This window comes from Atta cephalotes (assembly GCF_000143395.1).
Source record: "Atta cephalotes unplaced genomic scaffold scaffold00021, whole genome shotgun sequence".
Lineage (NCBI taxonomy): Eukaryota > Metazoa > Arthropoda > Insecta > Hymenoptera > Formicidae > Atta > Atta cephalotes.
This window is the reverse complement of record NW_012130085.1, coordinates 3700721-3718545: the sequence shown is the minus strand read 5'-3', so window position 1 is coordinate 3718545 and position 17825 is coordinate 3700721. Positions and strand designations below refer to the sequence as shown.

Sequence of the window (17825 nt, the reverse complement as noted above, 5' to 3'; positions counted from 1 at the left end):
ATATATATATATATATATATATATATATATGTATATAAAATGACTAAAATCTAATTTAAAAATTTTTTAATTGTACCAAAATTATAAAAAAATTTGATTATAAAAAAAAATGAACAGAATTTGCTTTTGTGAAATCTTTCATAAATCTTTTATTTTTAAGAATCTTTTAGTAAATCCGGATAAATGTGATTTTTTATTAAATGTATGTGCTATTCGTGCTTATGCGCTCATTTCTCTTTTCGGAAAACAAACGCCATTGTACAACTCGAACGGTAGCAAAGAGTCCTTGCGTATGCTAAATCTCGATGAGCGTGATTTAGAGGCCCTCTCGACGCCATCGAGAATGCAATCGACCATCGATCTTTGCGTTAAATCACCGCTGCTGGTACCTACCTCTGTCGTGCCTGGATTACTTGGGTACTGCAGCTTATCTGATGGACGATCTAGAGAAGATCGATCGATAGTCGATCGCTATCAATCGATACGGCTTTCCGTTCAACTTCTTACACGACCACCAATTCGACAATTGAAATATAAGCCTTCAAGCTTCTTTAGTATGAACGTATTCTTTTGTCGAACTTCTCAAGGAGAAAATGTTCTGAATTAGATCGACGTGGATCAATTGATCAGATGATGTTGCACGATTTCTCCGCAATTTGATTGCAATCTTAGATTTACTTGTTGAAATTGATTAGATCATAATTATTTGGATGACTTTTTGAATGATAAAATATTAAATATATTTAACATTATTTATCATATATGTACTTTACTATATATTTTTATTTTTTAAATTAATTATTACATTTATAAATATTATATATAATATTTATTATATATATAATATTTATAATCAATTATCATATTTTAATCACTTATTATAATAGACTTTTGATCGAAAAAGCATTAATATGATTTAGTGAAGGAGAATAATAATTATGTGTACTTTAGTTATTTCAATTGCTATCGAACTTTACATTTCTTATTTTACTATAAATTTTTTATATTACAAATTATCATGAACATTTATCATGTATAATGCAAAGATCATTTTTTATGATAAATATTGGTTAATTTAACAAGAAAGAACCAATATATATGACCAGTAGTCTTTGCTGTTTTATTTCAACGTTAAATTACTCTCGTAAATTGAGATACCTGTTATGCTTGCGATTGTAGCCTATAAAAAAAAATGTAGTTTATGATTTTTCTGAGTCCATCACTCGTCTATCCGCGCGTGCATTATCCCACGTTAGTCTCGCTCGCAACAGTTTCTTGCTTCATCAGAGCTTTGGGCCTCGTTTCTTGCTCGGCGTCGTCGTCGCAATCTCCCGACTGCATTTGGCGTGCACTTAAGCGCAGCATACTTATGGGCGCGTGTGTGCACGCGTATACTCACTAGAATATAAATTTCACTGTGGCCCTTATACATATTTGGCTGCGCGGTTATATTTCAATTTTGAATGGGGCGCCCGCGTGTCTTTCCCATCTCCTCCGTTCTCCGTTTATTCCCAACCCCTTTCGATTGGCGCCAGAACACAACTCGTGCCAGTCGTGTTTCGCGTAGACGGGACGCCCAACGTCACCCATTGTCTCGGTTGCAAATTTTTCGCGTGTATAAGCATCGGGACCGACCATGGGGGGTACATCGTGTAGACCCTTCCGTTCCTTCCACGCGCGCATTTACCGTATCTCTGCATGTCACACCGACTACGACGACAAATGCACGTATTTGCTTACTACTGTACTCCGGCTAATCTGTTTAACGTGTAGCAATCGAAGAAATCATGAGATGAAAAATATTGATGCAATATTGACATAAAATTCAGTCTGAGTGAAGGCACTCTAAGATTTATTTATTCTGCTGGAGAAATTAGTGAGAATAATAATCAGAAATATTTTTATGTATCTTGTAAATGTATATATATGTGTATATCATGTAAACATATATTATAAACTTCAACTCTTAAAGTCTACCAAAAGATTCACGTATCCAAGAGATAAAAATTATCTGACACATGGACACATGTTGCTTTTTAATCCATCATTTTCTGACTATCTTAATTACTTCCCATACGAGAAACGCATCGATCATTGTCTTCCCACTTGTATGAGTCGCGCAGTCCGAAAGACAAACCGGGACCCGAGACCAGCCGGGTCGACCTCCGATTCACCTCTCGACACGTCAAAAAACGCATTCTTCGGGTTCGACGAGCAGAACGGCTCCCTTTGCGTTCTCCGTGCTTGGGTTGGCTTGGTTCGGCCCGGCTTGGCGAGGGAGGGCCCGAAAGACGGATGGCGCCGGAACACAAAAGTTACGGCTATTGCACCCGACTTTTATATCCGCGCCGGAGTACCCTATCGGATCGCGATGGTGTGCACGTGATTCGATCGCACGTTTGACATTGTTTGGCCGATGAGATGGGCCCCTATTGTTCCCTTAACGGGTCGTGCGAATCGTTGGTCCAACGTACTGCAACTCATAAATATTATAATAATATTTGCGAGATAACAAACAAAAGATGGTGAACTCATTACTGCAGCTTAACGAGTCGTGCATTGGATTCCAAAATGATCCTCGTTGCATTCAGTTGAGTAACAGAATTGTTTCAAATTTTAATAGCTGACACGAGTAAGACATCATCAGATACAGGATAAAACTATATCTTATTTCATTTTGTTTAAAAGTTTTAGTATTAATTAAATATTATATAACTATATTAATTAGGAACGTAATTTTTAAAATTTTTTTACAAAATTAGAAGATAGCATTTATAATGATATTTTATCTTTTTATTAGAGAATTGGTTTTTTTAAGCTGTATCTTTTGTCAACGTGACAACTTTTTAAGCTAGCAATGGAATCTTGTAAAATATATAGAAGTGTTAAGCAATCAAATATTTTCTCAATCATTCAATATAAATATATTATATTACGAATGGAATATGTAAATTTTATTAGTCAAGTTCCTGGTTCTCAACAACTTAACGTAATTCCTTATTTAATATCTTATCTCAGGTAACGCGCGTGACTGCTCGTACGTTAATTTGTTCAGCGAGGAGAAACGTTCTCTTACGCTTCATACACTCGAGGATATAAGAGGCGAGGGATTTGTGGACTGGTTTGGTCCGACTAGGAGGAATGCAGCGGATGCGTTTTCGCTTGATTCTGATAAGCAATCGCGAGATCCATTAGGACCAACGCGGTTCGCGATTGCACCGGCGGTTGTGTTACAAACGACGCCACAAACACTGTAATTCTACCGGAACGGGGAATTTACATTGCCGAGTTGCTGCATTTATATCGGGCATTCATTCTCTGATCGTTATATGTGAATTTTATATAAGTGAATTTTTTGTGGCTGTAACCGCAATATTTATTCTCCTGTACATCCGGAAGTTTAATCATATATATGCGCAAATATAGATATACAAAAGATTGCATATATAGTCCTCCATTGGCGGCAATGTGAAATTTTCATCCTCAACGTGAGTCTTTGAACTTTAATGTTCATTTTTATACTATTTTAGACTATAAAAATTTGAAAAATTCTTATATATTTGAGGACTTTAAGAACGAGATTTTATTAGCATATAAAAAATTTAGAAGATAAACTTTAGATTTAACGTTCGAAGAATTCTTATACCTCTGCTAGCAATGTTGGACTTTAAAGACTTTAAAGACAATCAATTTTTTTATTGTGAATTCTGGCAAATAAATTTAAATGTATAAAAAGTAAAAATACTAAATTATAAATATTAGGTGTGGGAAAAAATTCGTGGCGTTTTCCCTGTTAGATGGCATTAAAAAAACGTCACGAACTTTTTCCCACACCTAATATTAATCGGGCTGTCGAAATTAAAAAAATACAATAAAATATATAGGCAATATATACACAGCGCGGAAATCGGTGCGCAAATTTCTGTATAATTAACAAATAATGTCTACATAGGATATAAATGTACAATAATTATTTGTATATCATCTTATTTAAACTCTTATTTTGTCTTGACAAAAATCTCGTAATAATGTTGGAATTCAAACTCTATGTGAGATTGAAGATGAACATTTCCCTACTTTTTGATTGGGAATAGCCATAATTTGACACCTATGGATTTGCTGATGATGGTTTGAAGAAAAACCGAAACGTTCAAATAAGATAGTACAGATAATTATTGTACATTTATATCCAATGTAGATATTATATGTATATGCTCTTATTGTCCGTATATTTTATTGTATTTTTTATAAAAAGTAAATTAAATAAACAATTACTATGCTAGTAAAACTTTGTTGTTAAAGTTTCCTTAAAACTTTGTTTTAAAGTTAAAAAATTCTTACATGCAAGTATGTAAGAATTTTTTATTTTACACATACACACACATACACACGCGCGCGCGCATGTGTGTAATAGTGTGTAATTCATCGTCGACGAGCTAAGATACGCTAAAGTTGAGCAATGGCAATGTCCAAATTATCTCTTCTTTTTCTATATTTTCATTGTTGAGGAGAAGAGATATATAGAATACAAAAATCGTGATTTAAGAGATGACGATGCAAAATGAATTTTCTACCAAGCAACGACATCCATAACTATCCGTCGATGTGTTAATCACCTCTTCGTGTATATCTATTTTCACTTCAGTATTTTCGTTGCGTAAAGCTGAAGGTAGATGATCGTTCGTTATCGCATCACTTGAGAACGTTCTGACGAGGCGAAAAATTGACGCCACCGAAGGGAGAGGATCTCGCTATCCTTACGACGACATTATGCCCGCACGTTTAAAGCGTGCGTATACACGTCGCCGTCGCGTCGGTTGCGGAGGAAGAAATCTGAGGGAAAGGGCGAGCGATCGCAAAGAAGCAAACAGCAGGAGAGTTTCAGGTGGCCATTTAAGGCTCGGACATTTCGTTCTGTCACCGTGTTCCGTGTTCACCGTCGTGCGACGTCGCAAGGAGGCCACCTACGCGCCAGTGAGGTCGTCTCTTTACCCTCGCGACTGCATTGTCTTATAAACGGCCGCCGTTTCTCATGATAAGCAGAGTAAAACGAAACTAGACGTGCTCTTTTTCTCATGAAATGCGCACCTTCACCAGCGAGCGATAATCCTTTCGCTTTCTACTGCGATTCCTTGAATCATCTTTTTAAGAGAGACAGATCCTTTGATTACTTTATTGAAGATTGTGAAGTTTTTTTAATTATCTGAGTTTTTTTAACTATTTCGTAACAAGTTGACATAAATCAATCACTGATCGCATTTATGTTCACTTGTGTTTGAAATTTTTTTTAATTTTAAATTATTATTTTCACTACTTACTAAATTACTTACTGTTTTAAATTACACTAAAATAGTTATTTTTTTTGCTGTTTATGTTGAAAGTTTAATGTTGAAAAACATTAAATTATATCTTAAAGGTATGATTATAGAATGATTACAATTTATCTCATTATTGTTACTAATACATTTATTGCCGACATTTATCATTCATTTCTCTACAATCTTCATTAATTCTCTCGTATGTCTCGAGTTACAGAAAATAGTAGTACGATTTTATTGTCTGTACATAAAACAACTTTGACCATAATCCGATAATTCCCCCGGCAACATTCACCGCGATTGCGAGATATCGCGTTTCGCAAGGGAAAGTGCGTCACCATGTAAAAATGGAATCTCGTGTTACACGATTTCGACCGCGTTGCTCTTCTTTCCCTACTCGCATTAACGCGTGTCTCTCTTCCTGTGTGCGATTTGTAGAAATTGTATCTTACTTCCTTGCAGCAGTGGATCCTTTACGTGGGCGAGCGAGATCGCGCGTGGGTGTCTAAGAGAATGTGTAACGATATTGTCGTACCGTTAACGCTTTGATCTGAGCGCTATTCGTATAAAGTCTTGATAAATGGATTTTTAGGGAATCTACCGTTTCTGTTGTTCAGTAATCTTTTTGTAAAACCAGACATTTATTTACGGAGTATTCCAGATCTTCTTCAGTAATTTATCTGTAAATTAATTTGTCTTCTCTAATTAATTTAGACTTGATTAATTCTGCCTTTTAAAAATTGATTGCTTACTTTAGATACAATTTTTTGATTATTTTAATTGAATATATTAATATTCAAACTGAAAATTCTATTAAAACGAACTCTGCTTGAATATTTGAATTTAATTGAAAATTGATTAATTACATATCTAAAATTATTAATTGACATATAAAATTATATTTGACATATCTAAAATTATTAATTCTCTGTAATTATAATTAATATTGCTATATTTAATGGACATTAGCATTCAGTTTGATAACGCAGACTACGTGATGTAATCTTAAAGTATAATCGTATAAAAGTAGCCAACATTTTCTGTTCCATTTTCAATCCGTTGTCATCCATATTGCATGATCTTATTGTATTTGCACATTCAGTTTCTTTCGCGATCATTCATGTAGACCGTCGATTAATATGTATGCGAGTAATTTTCATTACTTCGACACCGCCGTTAGTTGGATGCGTGGGAGTGCACCGTTACGATACGTAAAACATAAAATGCATCGCCAATGCACAGTCGAATACGCTAGTTTACAGGGTCGCGACCTCGACTATGAACAGACTCCAACTTTTTTCTACAGTTATACATGTACGGAACTTGCCGCAATAGTTGTAGATCTGACGATAAGGAAAAGACAAATTAATTAGCTGTTTATCTCTTCACATTGTATAGTATCATCTGACCGTCTCGTAGTTTTTCTGAAATCTGTTCTCGGCACTGAGTAAACGAAAGAATTCCCGTATAAGTCAATGAGTGGGCGGATTTCCGTGATTTCACATTGATTCAGTAAACTGTCGAATACAATATCCGTTTCGTAAGTGCTAACTGTACAAGTACTTTCGATACGTTGCGTTGCATGGGAATGACGAGCGCAAAAGGGTCAACAGCATCGAGTATACGTCAACAATTTCGAGAGCCACTCGAGTTCTCACGTACCGATTCAACAGAGGTCTCATATCGCAAGAGATGCTGTGTGTGAAACTCTCGAGATGGTTTCTCTATCTTGCAGAGAGTGTGTTACTTTAATAATTCCTCCTCCCTGAAAGGATATATATTCCCGTTTCGGGAAACAAATGAAAATAAATGCGATGTGTAGACTCGGAGGCAATGCAAATGAAATTCTTGCTTTATTACACGGACTGTGCCACATTCATTTTCCGTTCCATGAAGCAGCTCGTTCGTTTACGTCTTACCTTTCGCGGATACGTTGAAACAGTACATCGATTTTTCCACGCCTTCGCTCGGGGATCGCCGGCGTTGTGTGAGTTATATATTTTGGAGAACGTTTAAGTCATGACGTTGGCGCTCCCATTGTCGCGTATCAGTTGCATACTGTTGCGATAATAAATTTTTGTATGAACGCAAAAGAGCACGCTGTGCCGCGTACCGCGAGAGGTCTTTGTACCGCCAACTACTACGGTTCGCGTACATTTAACGCGCAAGACAGATGTTGCATGACAAAAGCACGGTTGCTTCCATATTACATATTGCAGTCATAAATAATGCATACTGTACGCGATACCACGCAGATGTCCTTTGGTGCATGGTACTTATCACATTTACTACGTCGGTCCATCTTCATAATTCGACTCGATCTTTACACTTTTGCCTCAAAAAATAGCAATTTTTTCACTGTATAACGATAGGGGGGGAGGGATCTTAATAGGGATTTTATGTTTTGTTATTTTATTAAAAAATATAATTAATTAATTAAATATTTAATTTGAATTCAAAATGTAGAATTATTAAGTAAAAATGAGTTACATTTAAGTAGATTAGGAATATTTTAAATTTTAAGTATTTTGAATATATAGGATTGAATATATAGGAATTTAATAATAAATAATAATAAATATATAGGATTGAATATACAGGAATTTAATAATAAATTTATTAAATTTAATAAGTTGACAAATTTAAATAGAATATGTACAAATTGCCCGTCATTTTCATAAATAAATAATTGAAAGAAGTCGTAACAAAGTAAGTTTTGAATAAAAAATAATTTAAGATTACATACTCCTGTGATTAATTTTTTAATTAAAATTTTATCAAAGCAAAAGTTAATTCGCGAAATTTGACAAAAAAATCTTGCTATATCATTGAATTCGCACATGAAAAAAATGGTTTTTGCTGAGGTAGTAAAACATTTAATTATGATACAGATCTGAAAATAATTTCGTTGGATCAAAATAATTATCTATTCTTAGTAAAAACATTCTAGCAATTGATTTGAATGTTCTGCATAATTATTATACTGATAATCAACAAAAATATTTTTAGATTTGTATTTAACTAAATTTTTAGTTTCAACAAAATTATATTCTTTCTGTACTTAATTTGATTCGTGTAAAAAATCTGTATCTTCAATCGCCGTGTACGTTAAGTATCATTAGAAATGGTGAAGATATTTCGTAACGGAGCTTATGCACTATAGATTTATGAGAAAGTTATCGACAGGTATCGTATTCGTGATATCTCACGATGTTTTATCATTCGATCAAGATGCCATCGATCTCTCGAGTCTTGCAGCGTTTTTCTTGTTGTGCATCAAGAGGCGATGGCACTTCGTATCGAGAAGTCTCGTAAAGGCCACCGCAGTTTCTAATACGATTTAACATGCGTGACGCGGCTGTGTGCAGCAAATGTGCGGCTTGCATATATACGAATGATTGATTTATCGCATTTCAGACTCGCACAAGTCCTCCCTTCTCTTATCTACGGCATTATCTTATAAATTAAAAAAAAAGATTAGATTATTTTTTCGTGAGTTCATTTCTCAGTTATGTACCCGAGGCACTGAAGATCACACGTACTATTTATCGCTTCTTTTGTTTTGCGAGATACTTCGTCTTCCACAAAGGAAAAGTATAAGAATAATTAATGGTATAAAAACAATTATGTGAATGCGAGCAAAAGAGTTGCTGGAGATAAATTAGATTTTAACATCTTCATGCTTTACAACGAGTGAAAAAATTCGCTAACGATTACTTTTCTACTATTTCAGAATGGCGAGAGACTTTTCATAGGAGCACCAGGCAGTTATTACTGGCAAGGTGAGATCCTTTACTAAATTTTCGTCTAATTTATTAAGATAATACCCGTATATATCTTAGGACGTATGTGAGCCGGCCGAAAATCTGTCTTTTAAGCTAACGTAGAAGTGTATTTATTATTTTTCTTTTTTTCAATCAAAATTATCTGATCCACGGAGTGATGCGACTGAACGAGAACGGAGGAGCGGATGTCGATTAGCGATTAGAAAGAAAGAGAGAGATTAGAGAGAAAAGGAGAGAGATAGAAAGAAAGAGCGTGCGACTTCTAGATCTCACTAATAATTCAGAGGAGAATTTCCTTTAACAAATTGCAGGTCAAATATACTCGATCGCCGCCGCCATGAGGTTGAAGTTCGTGGCGACGATGTTAATCACCGAAGCCGAAGCATCAGGTATCGCGAACACTTGAAGGCGTTCCCCGTAATTAAAGTACTGTCCCTTACCCTGTCGCCCCCCCCCCACCCTCTCATTTCTAATAAGCTACCATTCTCTCGTATTGACGACTTCTTACTTGCCAAATTAACAATGTGTTGCTTGTCGGCTTTTTCCGAGAGTGCGAAAACTGAAGTGAAAGCCGGCAGTAATAATTTGCATTAATCGCAGGAAATCGTCGGAGGCAGGTATCAAGTAACACGAGAGTATATTCCACCCTCTTTGTACTTGCTTGGCAGTAACTCTAATCATTTATCCTTATGCTTAATGTATAACACTTGTTATTAATTATATAATCAAAATCAATAAATATAGTATAACTATGCTCATTATAATCCGAAAATGTATAAATAGTATTATTAATTTCTTCCTTTATATATAATTTGGGTGATTTACAGTCTGTATGATTGATGTTTTATATTATTTACTTATGTTATTATAAATTAAATAAAAATTAAATTAAATAAAAATTAAAATTTTTATATAAATTAAAAGTTGTTTTTGTATCTCATTTTCTTGATAAATTAAAAATTAGCTGTAATTGTGACGATGTACACTATTATTTCTTTTTAATTACTGCCAAATAAGTGGTGGGTGATCATTTCTAACAGGTGCGGGCCCGCTTCTTACAGCTTCAGCAAGCTACAGATGCAGCAAGAGCCGTGGTAATACGGATCCAACTAGAAAGCTATAATACCCTTAATCGGCTCGAGAGTTTGCGCCAACGTTGCTAAATAGTGACGATCGCTTGATATTAATAGCGAGAACAAATGCTAGATTAATAATAGAAGAGCTTGTTATTCCTATGTTTATATAGTGTTATTTTCACAAAATCTTATAAAATTAAATATGTACGCATACGTATATGGATGTGTATATGCTCCTGATATATGTATATTAATTCTCTTGAAAATTAATTAATATTTTTTTTTAAATTTTAGTTTAGCTATAGCTAATTATTAAATGTCAAATTGTTCTTTATCCGATGAAAATCAAATTCAATTGATCAGTTTATATTTCGATGCAATAAAAGATTTTGTGAAGCTTTTTGTGCGAGCTATTTCCTGACTGCAGCAAAGGCCGACAGCCTTTCAGAGACCTTTGACTAAAGCTGTGATCATAAAAACACTCGCATTCCCGTCGCTTCTTAGGATATCTCTCTTACTAACGTCATGGAATTGTTTTGTAGGACAAGCGTTTTCACAACCCTTGAATAGCCGATCGAGAATCATGTTCACCAAAGAGGGTCCTGCGAAGGAGGACGATAGTTATATGGGTTATTCTGTCGCGACAGGAGATTTTGTTGGAAACGGAGATAGTGGTACCGCGGTTGGCGTCCCGCGCGGTTCCGATCTTCTGGGCAAGGTGTGTAGAAGAATATTATATTACAGGTTGAAATCTGAAGACAACATGACGTACAAAAAAGTACAAAAAAGACGATGAATATGAGGAAAGGAGAAAGAAGGGAAGAAAAAAATTGCAATATTAAAATGTTAAAAAAATTTATACTAAAGGATTTTGATAAACGCGAGGAATATTGCATGTAAGATAAATTCAGTCAAATGTAAATACTTGCGCAGTAGTAATATTTAATCTCTCTAACATTAAGAAATGCAAAGTGGTACGTTGTATATTTCCTATGTATTTAAATATTGAATTGTAATAAGAACATATCACATGAAATTTAAATAAATCGATAAGATCCAAATTTTTAAAACCGCGATGAAATTTGCACGAGAGCAATATATGTCTCATTATTGCAAATGTAGGCTGACATGAAAATATGATCGTAGGTCTTACTTTTTACATCGAATATGACGAATCCTCGAAATCTTACTGGCGAACAAATGGGCGCTTATTTCGGTTACGCAGTAACTGCCGGCGATATAGATGGAGATGGGTTAGATGACCTGATAGTCGGTGCACCCATGTATACGGTCCCAGATAATCCGGAAATGACCATCGAAACTGGAAGAGTTTACGTTATCTATCAGGGTGATGGTGTGGAAAAATTCCGCAAATTCGACACAAGGTAATGAAGCTTCATGAGTTTTAAAGAATAAGAGAGAATAGAGGGGATATAATATATTATATATTATACATACTATATTTACAAAAATATATATATTTAGAGAAAATTCGTCCGTAAAACGGATATCTCTGCTGGTCCCAAGTTCATTAACTCCGACCCGAAGGGTTAAATGAGCCCTGTGTCACGCAAGTTCGTTGAACCGCGGCGATAAAGCTTATCGTTATCCAGGGACGGCGAAAGCAACCGCGGACGTTTCGGTTTGTCGCTGGCTTCTCTGGGGGACATCGACCGTGATGGTTACGGTGACTTCGTCGTCGGCGCGCCCTATGCTGGTCCAAACGGTCGCGGTGCCGTCTACATTTATCATGGTTCACGGACTGGAGTACTGGAAAAATATTCCCAAGTAATCCACGCAGAGGACCTGGACAATCCAGTGCAGACCTTCGGATTCTCTGTAGCCGGTGGCCTTGACCTCGATGGCAATGTTTATCCAGACTTAGTAGTCGGTGCATATGAGTCGGGAGCAGCAATGTTTTTCAGGTTATTTTCAATTATCCTTATTCATCTCTCGATGTCTTCTGGATGTAGAAAATGTTTTTTAAATTATATTTGGTTTTGAAATTAAACTTTGTGCATTCTCCAGATCACGACCGGTAATCAAGATGGACTCCTACGTATCCTTCGACTCCGAATCCAAGTTGATTTCCTTAGACAATAGAAACTGCACACTTTCGGACAACAACAGAGTTACGTGTTTTCCACTTAGAGCTTGCTTCAAGTATACGGGAGAGGGTGTTCTTATAAGGCACAATTTCAACATACAGTATGTACTCGACGTAAAGAAAACAAAGAATCCGAGACTGTTCTTCTTAGAGTTGGAGAACAAGAACACGATGAATCATACAATCTCGGTAGAACGCGATCGCCAGTTTTGTCGTACAGTCCAGGTAGGTAGACAGTTGATTTTTGCAATATTCTATATTTCCTTTTTTAAAATTTACAACTTTGGCACTGTTTTTTAAAGGTCTACGTGACTCCTAATATTCGTGATAAACTAACGTCGTTGGATGCCGAGATGCGTATGAGTCTGGAGGAAGAACGGATTCCTGACAATCGCCATCGTGATCCTAGAATGCCATTGAGACCAGTTCTTGGCGCGACAACTTCCAGGAAGGATACTCTCTCTATCAGAAAGAACTGCGGATCCGATAACATTTGTATACCCGATTTACAACTCAAAGTGAGACCCAACGTTGGCAGATATTTGTTAGGATCTGGTAAAAGACTTGAACTCGAAGTCTTAGTTGAAAACGCAGGCGAAGATGCATTCGAGGCAACGTACAATCTGCAATTACCGGCCGGTATCGATTATATCAAAATCGAACGTATAGAAACCTTAGAAATTCCTGTTCACTGTTCTGCACCCAAACAATCGAACAATAATACTTTACGTTGTGATATTGGAAATCCACTGCCACAGAGAAAGCTGGTGAAATTTAAGGTGTTACTTCAGCCTGTGACGTCTCACGGCATGAAGCCTATCTACGAGTTTAATATGCATGTTAATTCTACGAACCCTGAAGATCTCAATACTATCTATGATAACAAAGAGAACTTGTCATTGCCGATCTGGATAGAAACAGATTTACGCGTCGACGGTGAGAGTAAGCCCAAGGATCTGTATTATAACCCTGACAATTACACTGCCGCAAACATTACAACGGAGCTCGAATTGGGGCCAGCGGTGACACATAATTATACCATTCGCAATCAAGGCCCATCGGATATCGTCGAGGCAGAAGCATTCCTTGTATGGCCTGCGCAGACTTTATCTGGAAAGACATTGATGTATTTATTGGAGCAACCGGAGACTGCGGGTCCGATCGCTTGCGAATCTGCCAATGCAAATTATCTCAGTTTGAAGGTACGTATAAAATTAAAAATTATTTTTTATATTTCATAATATATGTATATACAATAATATAAATCATAATAATATAATATAATATATTATTAGTTGGATCAGCGCAAAAGAGTGCACTTGAATTATCCCGATTACTCCGGCGTAATCTTAGATGAGTCGCAGTCAGGCAGAACAATCAATGTTCAAAGAGGCTTTGAGATAGATCGTAATAAAGTGAATCAAAAGGAAGAAGCGGAGATTAATAGTGGCGATAGTTCGAATATTCAGAAATCACGACACTCCTCCTCCTCGTCATCGTCTTCTTCCTCTTCTTCTAGTATTACCGAGACTAGGAGGATTCAGCTAAACCCAACGGGAGAAAAACCCGAAGTACTTACCACAACGTATACGCACAATTCTTCTGGAACTAGCTCGATCGATAGCAGTAATTTATCTAATAATCGCGGCGGCGTTGTTTTTCACACGGAATCAAGCGGTAATTACGGTTCCACAACTTTAGGCGGAGGGTTCCGTGAATCTGAAGAAAAATCCTTTGGTTCGAGATTGCCTGATCTCGAGTCCTATGGAACACGTACGAACCAATCTGTTAGGATAGAAAGTCGTTGGAAAGAGAGCGGTGAAGCGCCAGGACACACGATCTCACCTTCAGAAAGATACGATTCAATTATTACAGAAAGCGAAAGGAGATACCAAGAGCTATTGAAACAGCAGGAGGATGCTCGTTTGCGTCAAGAGGAGGAGACTCGACAGAGGAAGTTTCAGGAAGAAACTCGTCAGGAGGAGGAGATTCGACAAAGGAAGCTTCAGGAAGAGCTTCGTCTGCGACAGGAGGAGGAAACTCGACAGAGGAAGGTGCAAGAGGAGCAAGAACGTAACTTTGCCCTACAACGTCATCGAGAAGAGTTAGAGCGACGTCGGCAGGAAGAGGAACGAAGAGAGGAATGGCGAAAAGAAGAAGAAGAACGGCGAAGACAACAAGAGGAAAGACGCTTGCAGGAAGAGAGAGAACATAGCTACGACGCGGAAAGACGCTACGGAGCGACCACGGATGGTCATCATCCATCTACGGAAGATGATTTCACTGGCGACCGCGAAGAGGCAATCGGAAGTCGAGAATTTGATTTGCATAATGTCAGCTCCACGCAAGAATTGAACCGAATCTTTGGCACATTGTCGAAGGATGCAGCTGGTTACCAAGTATATAGTAGACAGGGACAACAGTATGTACAGTTCAAGGCAAGATTCAGAACATCCGCTGACAGGAAGGAATACATAGAGTTCCAGGACGGTTCTATGTTTCCTCTTCAAGATCGTTATGGTAGTCAAAGTTACATCTCGGAATCCACAGAACCTCGCGACAGTCGATTCCTCAGAATAGAAGGTCAGCTATTTATTGCTCCAGATAGTAAAGGTTACATCGTGTTGAAAGATGGCCGAAGATTTCCTCTTCAGGGTTCTTTCACGCACACAGAGGAAAGAACGTACACTTTACGTGGTTCACATGATGATTTAGGTAGCAATGCTGATAATCAAGATCAGGGAACTTACAGTCAATCTTGGCATGAGGAATCATCTAGTGCAACTTCGGACGGAGGTTACGAAAGCAGATATAATACTCGTACACATGAAGAAAAACGGACGGAAGAGAGAACAAGCAATACCAGAGTCTACGGAAGAAACCGTGACCAGTTTAATGATGAGTTTCTCACTGACAGACCCGATTTTCCAAGCTCGCGATATAGACGCGAGAGCGACATGGTCGATATTGAGGAATTCAAGAAATTCGAGTGGCTTCACAGACATCGACGAGACCTCGATGAGATGGACGATCCGTCAGATGCAACTACGTTCCAAGATGACGATTATTACCAGGAAAACGATCCCGAGTTACAGACACCAGTACGACCGTGCGATTCAGCAAAGTGCGTTATGTTGCGATGCGTGCTAGGGCCATTGAAGAAAGATCAAGAAGTATGGATTAGTGCGAGATATCGCGTGGATGCTAGGACTTTGAAGGAAGTAGCTCTTGAAGAAAAAGTGAAAGTGTCAACGAAATTGGTGGCTCGTGTCACGAAGCAACCATTCATCGGTACGCCTGCTGAACAGGTCATTAGGAGCGACGAAGTTATAACGAATATCGAGCCTAGCGCGGCACCTTCTTCTCCGGATATGATTCCAATATGGGTGGTAGTTCTGTCGGCCTGCGCGGGAATGATTATCCTCTTGCTACTCATTTATTTGCTTTATAAGGTGAGTCTAAAGACGAATGTAATGTAGAAACGTTACAAATTATAGCGCTTTCTCAAATGTTTTGTAACGAAAAAGACTGCGAATGATTAAATAATAATATGAAAAAGTTATTATAAAACTCAAAAGTTTCCTTAAACAAAACCATAAAAAATGGACTTGAGATTTTGTTCTAGTCATTTTAAAATTATTATTTCGAAATCGAAACTGAAAAATATTTTGACTTAAGTACTAAATTGTTCATTTTTTGGTAACTTTACTTTATACTTTTACGCACATAATGAAACGAATCAACTAATGTAAAGAAAACACAAAGTTTGCAAGTATGCATATTGCAAATTGTATTTTTTTTTAACAACTATATGTGTTTTCTTTATATTAGTCGATTTATTTATTTCATTATTTCGCAAAAAAATATTAAGATATTTACAATTGCCAAAAAATGAATAATTTATTAGATAAAGATATTTTTTAGTTCATTTAGATAAAAAATATCAACTTTCAAATGTCCATTTTTTTTATGGTTTTGTCTAAAAAAATTTTTGATCAGAATAATCTGTAAAATGTCACAGTTTCAATTGAAACCACTTTTTCATGTGATTAATGCGGAGTCCCTTGTTTGGTTTATTATGTAGATTGATTCATGTCTTTGATATTGATAATGATTAATTGAGATCAAGATGATAGTGGATTAATGATAATCAATCCACTTTATTTATCATTTACAGTGTGGTTTCTTCAAGAGGAACAGACCTTCCGACGCTCCAGAGAGACAACCGCTAAACCGAAACGGCCATTTTCAACAAGGCGAGGATCACTAAAGGAAGACTACCACTCTTAAGTTTCGATTTTCTGGCTATATACTAAATTGAATCGTAAACGAGTTAAAATTTTGACTGCGTAGAACCATGAAAAACGCCTTAGTTCGAATAATCGAGGGAACACGCGTTGCATGGATTTGGTGTTGTCTGCGAACATAGTTTCGACTTTTACCGAATATCTCGTTAGCGTTCAACAGTGCCTTAATCCGCGTCTAGACAAGACGAGATTCGTCAAGGTACACAGAAACGTTAATTTTGGATGAGTGACGATTGATTCGTCACTCGTATACTGCCGTCGAATACTCCTTCCAGCTCCTGCAGCTCGACCACGCAAGTTTCTAGTCAGGAGACGTTCTTCTTTTTTTTTATTATTATTATTACTTGTAATTACTTAAGCCGCGCGTACAGTCGGCAGATACGAACGAATATTTCAACATTCTTCGACGAATCGTATCTTTGTATATATAAGTAATATATGTATAATGTTATTTTTTGTACCGTTATTCACGGTAAAACGCCTTGATACGTGCCTCGTCGCTTCCGCTGTCTTTTTACAATAGAGTACAATTATTTTTTTATCCGCGTTTAGTTGGCACGAACTTTAAAAACGATTTCATATTTCGCCGGTGATTAGAATTTAGTGGAATGTATTCAATACCGAAAATATCATCGATAATTTCTCCTTTAAGATCCCTTTCACATGAGTAGTTGTATAGCCGGATATTGTGTCTTATATTTTATTGAACACGTCGTAGAAAATTCTTCAGTCTTTTACATATTTTTTGCAATTTCGTACTTTTAGATAATATTTTATTAGTAATATATTTAGAACATGTGAAAGGGGTCTAATTTCCCTGAAGAGCGATTTTTTAAATCGCGTGGGACTTTATAATTATTTATTAAATTTTTATATTATATACATAATATTATAACGTATGCTTGAGCGCTGTAACAATAGCGTGATGCATTGTCACGCGTGCAAGGTGAATGTGTGTGTACAATCTGTAAATTATTAATTTACGTTACTAAAACTGTCCATGAAAAGTGGTTTAATGCAATAATATTTCAATTAGGAAGGATTTATCTTTCTAGTATAATAGAAAGCTAGAACTGATTTGTACATATAACGTTAAGATATAATATTAAAAAAAAAAAATATATATATATATATATATATATATATATATATATATATATATATAATATATATATATATATATATATATATATATATATATATATATATATATATATATATATATATATATA

At 36.3% G+C, this 17825-nt stretch overlaps 1 protein-coding gene across 1 annotated transcript in view; it reads left to right on the top strand.

The window, feature by feature from the left end:
• Nucleotides 1-16556, top strand: part of LOC105619461 (integrin alpha-PS2) — a 76017-nt gene extending 59461 nt beyond the window's left edge. Inside the window, exons 6-14 of the mRNA XM_012200979.1 lie at nucleotides 9052-9100; nucleotides 9415-9492; nucleotides 10722-10897; nucleotides 11326-11564; nucleotides 11793-12104; nucleotides 12208-12511; nucleotides 12589-13488; nucleotides 13582-15738; nucleotides 16464-16556. Coding sequence (XP_012056369.1) covers nucleotides 9052-9100; nucleotides 9415-9492; nucleotides 10722-10897; nucleotides 11326-11564; nucleotides 11793-12104; nucleotides 12208-12511; nucleotides 12589-13488; nucleotides 13582-15738; nucleotides 16464-16556 — 4308 coding nt within the window. The remainder of the gene's footprint in view (nucleotides 1-9051; nucleotides 9101-9414; nucleotides 9493-10721; nucleotides 10898-11325; nucleotides 11565-11792; nucleotides 12105-12207; nucleotides 12512-12588; nucleotides 13489-13581; nucleotides 15739-16463) is intronic.
• The last annotated feature ends 1269 nt before the right edge of the window (nucleotides 16557-17825 follow it).